The sequence below is a fragment of the Miniopterus natalensis genome, chromosome X (genome assembly GCF_054644295.1).
Source record: "Miniopterus natalensis isolate mMinNat1 chromosome X, mMinNat1.hap1, whole genome shotgun sequence".
Taxonomy (NCBI): Eukaryota; Metazoa; Chordata; class Mammalia; order Chiroptera; family Miniopteridae; genus Miniopterus; species Miniopterus natalensis.
In genome coordinates, this window is record NC_142103.1 from 28,032,002 (window position 1) to 28,040,507 (window position 8,506).

The 8,506-nt window shown below is 46.8% G+C and overlaps 1 protein-coding gene across 1 annotated transcript; it reads right to left on the reverse strand.

The window, feature by feature from the left end:
- Positions 1-1,119: 1,119 nt before the first annotated feature.
- Positions 1,120-8,300, reverse strand: LOC107524015 (nuclear RNA export factor 3-like). Its single transcript, XM_087813355.1, is given in 19 exon segments — positions 1,120-1,173; positions 1,284-1,344; positions 1,713-1,895; positions 2,442-2,514; positions 3,053-3,095; positions 3,192-3,307; positions 3,408-3,466; positions 3,586-3,693; positions 3,793-3,848; positions 3,934-4,002; positions 4,345-4,381; positions 5,725-5,834; positions 6,055-6,135; positions 6,259-6,363; positions 6,458-6,541; positions 7,148-7,301; positions 7,524-7,698; positions 7,995-8,047; positions 8,275-8,300. Coding segments are annotated over 19 exon segments (1,647 nt in total).
- Between the last annotated feature and the right edge of the window lie 206 nt (positions 8,301-8,506).

The following is an 8,506-nucleotide window of genomic DNA, read 5'->3' on the forward strand; positions in this document are numbered from 1 at the left end:
CAGGGCATTTTCTGTTCTTTTAAGCCATCCATTTTGTGGTATGTAGAGACATATAAAACGAATACAGCAATACAGAGACACATACATGAATGCACGTGCACTTACTCGCATGTATTTTTCTAAAAATACAATCATTAGATTTCTTTATTCTTTTTTTTTTAAATATATCTTTATTGATTTCAGAAAAAGGAAAAGAGAGGGAGAGAGATAGAAACATCAATGATGAGAGAGTCATTGATCAGCTGCAGCCCACAAACCGGGTATGTGCCCTGACTGGGAATCAAACCCTGATTGCCTGGATCCTAGGTCGATGCTCAACCGATGAGCCATGCCCTGCCGGGCTGATTTCCTTATTTTTTTAGTACCTTATCTCAATATTTGCAGTTCTGGTTAAGTAGGTAATTATGGTTGGATAGCTTTTCATAGATTTCTTGGGCACTTCTATTGCTTTTAATAACAATTCTATTTTGATATCAGTTCCCCTTCTCTCTACCGATTTCTTTATATGTCAAGAATATTACTCCAATGTCAGTCATAAATGAGGACAATTTTTTCTTCCTAGGTTTTCACGTGCTCTTTAATACTGTTTGTCCCCAAGGGAGTTGCTTTAAAATTTGAATAGATTTGTATGGTTAAGAAAGTAATACTGTTTTCTGCTGAAAATATTGGACTAATACACTAGGAGAACAGAACACCTCCCCCAGGTCTACCAGGGTAACAGAGCATGCTACCTCAGAAGCTACACAGCCCTGGGGAACATACACAGCCTGTGTTATAGGGGGATCCAGGATTTGAGTCTCTATCAAACTGTTCCCCAGGTACTCGTTGACCACCTCTCACTTTCCCTTTCCTCCTCTATAGACCGGTGAATAGATTTTGTCTTGAATGGACTTTGTGGGGATGTGATATAACATACAATATCATTCTTTATTATGAAAAGAATCGGGGTTCCTGGAAGAGACAAATACACAGAACTATGTCAGTTAAGCATTGACTTCCCAGCTCCAACCAGACCTCCTGGCTCAGTAACAGGGATACAGTAAGACTGGAGAGAAACACAACAAAAATAATGAGAATGAAGATGACGACACCCAAGGAGTTTTTGGTGAGGCTGTGTTTTCAGGATCCAGAATCAGCTTGTGGGAGGGCCTCCTCTGGGATCTTGTACTTGGCCTGGAGGAAGTGAAGGGAGTGAGTTGGGAGATCAATACAGCCAGGAGCCCTGAGGCTCATCCCCAGGCCACTTGTTCTTCACTCACTTGACCTGAATCCCCAGAACTCACCTTGGGCAAAGCCAGCACCTGTGCAGCTCTGGTATAGTCCTAGTTGTTGTCATGAAGACACCTGGAGTGGAGGAAGAACAGGAGACATCTATTAGGACCAAAGTGGAGACACTCTGAGAACACCTTGCCATTTCATAACCTATGTGACATAAACATGCCTCCACATTTACTGTGACATAAGCCCTGTACGCAGTGTGTGTTGGAAAAATTCCTGAAACCCAAATGTGTCAATAGAAGAATGAGGTCCAAGAAATTCATAAAAGAATACATACCTGTTGAAAACAACTGTGTAGTTTATATGCAATGAGAGAGAAATGTTCAAAGCGATGGGTGAAATAAACAAGCAAACGAAATTACCTGCAAGTTCTTTTCATTTGCACCTCTGCTCCTCCCAGCTCCCTCCTATCCCCATGCATACCCAGCACTCACTTCTGAGACAACTGGAGGCTCATCCCAGACTGGGTAGAGAAAGCCTGCACCATTTCCTGCTGCTCCTGGGAAAGGGTGGCCATGGAGCTGGTGGTGGGTGTAGGCACTTGAATGGAATACACACTCTGAGACTCATTGGGGGTGGCATCCCTCACAAACAGCTCATCATTCATGATGCACAGACTGGAGAAAAATGGGCCCTCAGACAAGTGATGGATAGACAACCCCACACCCTCAACAATGATCTTGCTTTGACTGCCACTCAGCAACCAGATTCCTCGCACATCCCTTCTGTACCTGATCCTGATTCCTTGCCTGGCAGCTCTGCCACTCCCACAGAGTTCACCCTTGGAGAGATTGTCTACCAGCTTCACTAGATTTGTACCTCAAACCCCACTGCATTTACTCTGTAAAACAGTTCAAAGGAGAGGACAGTCTAATCCCATTTTTAAAGGAAAACATAGTGTCACAGCAAGGTCATGTGATTTCACTAAGGTATAATATAAATCCAGTGAGAGTTGGGGTCAAAAAGAGAACCTAAAAGATCTGGAACACTTTCAGTATTCTAACTCCAGAGTCCATGTTCTTAACCCCTAGGCAGGACTGTTCCTGGATCTACCTGTTGGCTTCCCACAACACTGAGAAAACCCCAAGGACATGCACTATCACATTCCCACAGCCGTGAGCTCAGGCTAGGCTGCATAGTCCCACCCAGAGCACAGCACTTACCTGGAATTGCTGGCAGGGGTAGCGATGAAGGTCCGGGTGAAGGCACGCACAGAACCCCGAGACCTTCCTTCCACTTCAACAACAAGAAACAATATCCCCTTGGAGACCCACATGTTTCCCTCACACAGTGTTCCCCAGTCAGGGTGGGACTCCATACTCATGCCCAAAGGGACAACTGTTCACTGGGTGTCAGAAACAAGGAGGGAAACAACAGAAGCAATCTACTCCCACTTACAAAAACCCTACTATGTGCTGGTCCCTGGAACAACCACTTCACAAGTTTCTTTGATTCAGTTTTGCAGCTACCCAAGAGGTGGGTATTGTTAGTCCCATTTTACAAATGAGGAAAATGAGAGGTTAGGTAATGGGTCCAAGTTCCCACAGTTGGGATCTGGGACGACAGTCATCAAACCCCACAATTGTGTCCCCAAGCCACAGCTGTGCTGGGCTGGCAGGCATGGATGCAGGTCAGGTCAAGATGGTTTGGGGGCAGAGTTCTTCCAGGAGAACCCAGAGGGACTAGTAAGAAAAGGGAAGGGATCAGGGAAGCTGTGAGACTCCAGGAGGAGGGAGCAGTGGGGCATCTGAGAGAGGACTCTACACACAATCACCTTCCTTGAACACGCCATTGACAGAGAAGCAGAGCATCCTTTCCTAAAAGAGAAGAGTTCAGGTGCTCAGTGGCCATCTACATTTCCCACCCACCTGTGTTTTTCTGGGCCCTGTCCCAGGGAGGAAGTGAGCACTCACCAAGTGGAACCACATGTCCACCTCCAAGGAGGTGAGATCATGTTGAGTTTTGGGCAACACACAGAGGGAGCACGCAATGTCATGTTTTGTGTGTTTCAGCAGCTGAAAACGCAGGTCTGTGGGGGAAGGACAGGAAAGGTCAAGGTTGCCTCACCCTGGACCCTATGACCCTGCTCACCCCCTTTCCCTGCCCAATCTTCCCCATCCCACACGCACTGGAGTCCTTGAGCTTCTTCATATTCCTATTATCCTTGAAGTACTCAAACAAGCTGCTTCTAGGAGAAAAAGAGGAACAGGAGGTAATGATCCGGCTGCTGTGGGCATTCCTAAGAGCTGACTATGTCTCCTGCATAGATACACAACCCAGGAGCAGAGTCTAAGTTGTGATACTCACTGGGCTGGATCCTTGGGGTTGAAAGGAATGGTCAGGGAGAAGCAGGCTTCATCATGATAAGCACTGAGAAGACAGTACCGGTCTCCAGAGTCATAGATCAAGTAATACCTGTAGGGGAGCGAGGGAACAGGCTGCCTGTGTTAACCAGGCTCCAAAAGAAACATGAGAGTCCCAATCGGCAGTCCTGGTGCTCCCAGAGGTACTTACTGCTGCAGAAATTGCAAGACTAGACTCTTCAGCGCATCAGATCCAAAGAAGCTTCCCTGAAATCAAAACAGTCCTCAGGACCATGGCTGGTACCCCATCCTCATTCACCACCTAAAATCCTGCTAGATCTCCTCTCCTCACCTGGCAGGATGGTAACTTCTTGTGGGCTCCGATCCCCAAATTAGTTGGTAGAGATGTCTCCTGGCCATCCTGGGGAAGGAAGAGGAAGTCAGCCTTGCAGACCAGCAGGTGGTGCTGAATGATCAGGAAAAGGATTGGCCCAGGCGAGGGTGAGGGCCAGAAGAGCCCTGGAAATTCCATGGGCAGAACTACACTTGTACCATCATCATGAGGGCCCTGGAGCCTGTAGAGAACTTGTGTGAAGAAGTTCCAGAGCTTTTGTCAGGTTCCCACAGGGGTCAATCCACTAGTGAGGATTAAGGCTCAGATCCAAATATGTAACTTGAGCCAGACCTAAAGGGGTTCAGAGCAGGTTGTGGGAGGTGTCAGCGCCACTTAAAGGAGTCAGTGATGGAGGAATAATACACTTACTAGGCATAATAACTTCGGGAACAATTCCAGGATGGAGCTGCCAAAATCAAGACAAAACAGAAACGTAAGTGAATCTGCAGAGCAGCCCTGCCTCCTTGGAGCAAGCACACCTACACCAGACATACAGCCCAGTGTGTTCCAGCTATACTCCACTGTCCCAGCCTTCCAGGAACCTGGGAACTTTCTCCAAGGACTGACCCACAGGAAGAGCACTCAGCTTTCTTCCCTCCTTACCCCCTCTCCCTCTCCATTCTGCTGGGTAGCTCCCACTTAGATGTGCTGACTCCCTTCTCCAGGGGCATAAGGAGCAGCATTTGGAGCTGCACACTTTTCCTTCACCTGCCACTGTTGGGTCCTGGAACCCCAGTTAGGAATGAAAAACTTGCACATGTTGGACTCGGAGCCCTTGGGATGTTGGCTGAGTCTTTGTCACCTGTGGGAGCTCAGTCTGAACTGGGCATGGGAGACACATCAGCCATGGGATCAGGAGACCTACCCCAGAAGGAGTGAAGGATCAGGCCACAGCTCAGCTTGGGGTGGAGGGTCTGTGGCCCCCTGGTGGTCATGGTCTTCTCTCCTCACAGCCCCATGCATCTGTGCCTGTCTTAGTTTGTTTCTTGCCTGAGGAATCCTACGTGTTTCAGGCTACCTAGGGCTGCTTTGAAGGACCAGGCAGGTGATATGAAGTGTGGAAGGGCAGTGTCCCTGAGAGGACTGTCCTTCTGTCCCCTCAAACCCCTCTGCCCTCTGCCTTCCACTGCTGTCTCAAGAGGCCCTCTGTTCAGTGGCAGTGGCAGTATCCCTTAACTCAGGGATACCTGGTGTTTCTCAAGGAGAGCCCAGCTGGCATTGGTCCAGAGGAAGTAATGTCATGATGGCAGCCAGCCAGGGCCTCAGCCCTCAGCATGGGGCAGTAAACTCTCCATGTTAGCCTGGGATTGGAGAAGAGACCTTTTTGGAACAAGGGAAAGAGGGCTCCTCTCAAGGCAGGGGAGGGTAGCCCCTTCTCAGCACAGAATAGAAAGGTCTGTCTCAACATGAGGACCTGTGCTGGAGGACTCTTCCCATTCCAGGTCACCAACATCTGGCCCAAGGCTGGTCACACTTGGTACTGATGATGAGAGGATATCATACTTCCTGGAGTGCAATCTTAGGAGGGCATGCAGGAAAAGTTTGGGTGCAGAGTCAGGAAACAGACCAGACCAGGAGAACAGGTGAGCAGGTCAGAGGAAAGAAAGGAGACCACTAAACACAGGTGAGGGACACAGAGAAGAGAACTTAAGGCCTGTGGTCCTCCCAGAACACCTGTTTGCTGCCTCTGTGAACAGGTACTATCAAGGGTAGCTCAGGCTCACAGGGGTGAAAGAGGGTACAACTAACCTTATGTTGGTTGAATTATCTGGTAACATGGTGCACAGCAGGTTTCTGCTTGCACTCATCTCTTCTGGCTCCAGCCCTTTGCCTTGGCCCAATTCCTCTGCTGACTTCACCTGTGATTATGGGGAGGAACCACATAGGCCACAGAAAGAGAGCCAAGATGACCTGTACCCCCAGTCCCTTCCTTTTCTAGCAAATCCACTGCACTGCCCCTTCTCATCACCCCATGGGGTTCAGTGGCTCTGAGTCTGAGGTGGTGAAGGGGGAAAAAAGGTTGGAGAAGAATAAGTGGGTCTGGATATAGATGTACAACTTGTCTTGAGTCTGCATTACCTTTATCTGCTCCTCCTTTTCTGACTTCAGCTCCTTCTGCACAGACTGAGGTGCATCAGAGGGGTTGACAATTATAGGTATCTGCAGAGAACACAAAAGGGGCTGAGTAAGCACCAGGAAATCTGAGCCCTGGGATCAAGCAAGACCTTGCCCCTGTCCTTCCTCTTGCCCCTGGCTAGCCCTAGTTATGTCCTTGACACATACCTTCTCATTATCTTCATCCCAAATCTTGCCATCGGCATTCTTCAATGCGAAGGCAATGGTGGCATTCTCAACAAAGAACTGGGCTTGCATTTCCTCATAGTGAAACTATAGGTAGAGTGATAAGAGAAACAGAATATGAGACCAGAGCGACTACTCGTCTGCCCTGTTACTTCTCATCCACTTCACTGTCCTCTCTTACTTCAACTGGAGTGAAGGGGACGCTGCATTGCTTCTGAATCAAGTTCAGTAGCCACTTCTCATCATATTTTATGCCGAATGGAATCTAGGAGCCAAAGGAAAGATAGGGGAGGAGACTGACATAATGGGATCTAAAATTAAGAAGAACCCCAACCATGTTTTCCTTTCAGATCTTTTTCTCAGCTTTTGAAATAATAGTTTAAGATAGGACAATATCCATTATTGTCAACTTTTGTACCAGACATGAATTTCCTAAATACCATTCTTTCCTTTCAAATAGTTTTCCTCAAATAATCAACTTAAGATTTACTTCCTTTTATAAAGTTCCAAGAGATCCTACCTAAGGCAGACTTGGCCTGCACCTCTCACAAGGACCCCAGAGACTCAAAGTCCTCCTACACTTCACTGGGCCAAACTGTTCCCTCCAGTGTGGAGGTGCTCCATCTCCTTTGCAGTAGTTTTCTCCTTTGCCTTTAGACTACCTGTCCCATTCTCCTTGCAGTCAGTCTGTTTCCTTTATATTGCTTCCCTGAGCCTGACTTAGGTGACTTAGGATGTTAACTCCTAGTAATAAAGAGAAACATTGCCAACTCTTCTGCCCCAAAAAGGCACCTAGCATCTCTACATGAGTCCAACATAGCTCCCTCTGTTCATATTCTATATATTAGTTGCACTTTTCCAGGATACTCACAGTGATCTTGAACCAGCTTCCTGAGGTCTCATCCTGCCTCTTCTCCTCCATTTTTGTCTCTGGAGGATTTTGCTCTTTCTCCATGTTAACATGGGTTAGGTTCTGTTTCTGAAAATAGGCTCTCCGGTGATGGCGTGGAATGGCATAGGGAGCACTGTGGGGCAGTGGAGAGAAGGAAGTAATCCATATATGCTCAGGAAGTCTTCTATGCATGTTCGCCCCATTGATAGCAGGGCTAAAATAAAGTTTTCTCAGCCAATAATCTAATACTATAGTTGCTCATTTTTTCAGGTTGGAGAGAAGAATGACTTATTTAACTACAAGGTTATGTATGCCACTGGCCAGTACATTTCAGCCATGCTACCTGGTCACTTACTATCTTACTTGGGTGTCCTCGTGAGCATCACTTGTTGCTGAATCTCCATCTTGTTGCTGGCAGGATGAAGGATGAGTGCCAGAACTTACTTGTTCAGACACATTGTTATATCTCCTTCGGTAAATACCCCAGCTTCTTGGTCTTCTCTCTATGGTCTCTCCTTCAGGATTGTGCCCTGAAATTAAGAACAACAACACACCAATGGTCTCAATACCAGAAAAAGTCCTGGGGAGCTATCATAGCTAATGAAGAAATATTACTGACTTTCATAATCTAAAATGAAATACATCACAGTGCTAAAAACATTGAAAGACTTCACTGTGGTTCCACTTCCTGGGAGGTGAGAGGTAGGGAATATTCATAGCCAAGAAGGAAAGCACAAAGGAAAGGGCTTGGGTGTTGAGTTTAATCTGTGGTGTTAGTCCCTGATCTGCCCCTTTCAGGCTAGGTGACCTGGGACAAGTTGTTTACCATCTCTAACTCTCACTTCTTTCCTCTGTTCTAGGTGCATAATAAAATCTACCCTGAAAGTATGGTTTTATGGTTCAAGAGTCAAAGGTATGTTCCCACCTGCAAAAGCAATTAGAGAAATGAAAGAGAAGTCTGATGAAAATATCCAGAATAATGTCTAAAGAGACATAATATTGAGAACACCATAAGAAGAGAGTGCCTGGCTGGAGTTGCTCATTTGGTTGAGCGTTGTCCTCTGCCCAGAAACATTGCTCGTTTGATTCCACACCAAGACACATACCTGGGTTTCCGGTTTAGTCCCGTCATGCCATACCTGTGGAAGGCAACCAATCGATGTTTCTCTTCCTCTCTCTAAGCATGTCTTCAAGTGAGGATTAAAAAAGAGAGAGAGAGAGAAGGAGAGAGAATTAAAGAGAGCTAGTGAATATATCTAACCCACATTTAATTTGAGCCCCCTAAGAAGGAGAGGGAACAGTGCAGAAGTGGCATTTGAAGAGATCTTGATTGTGAAG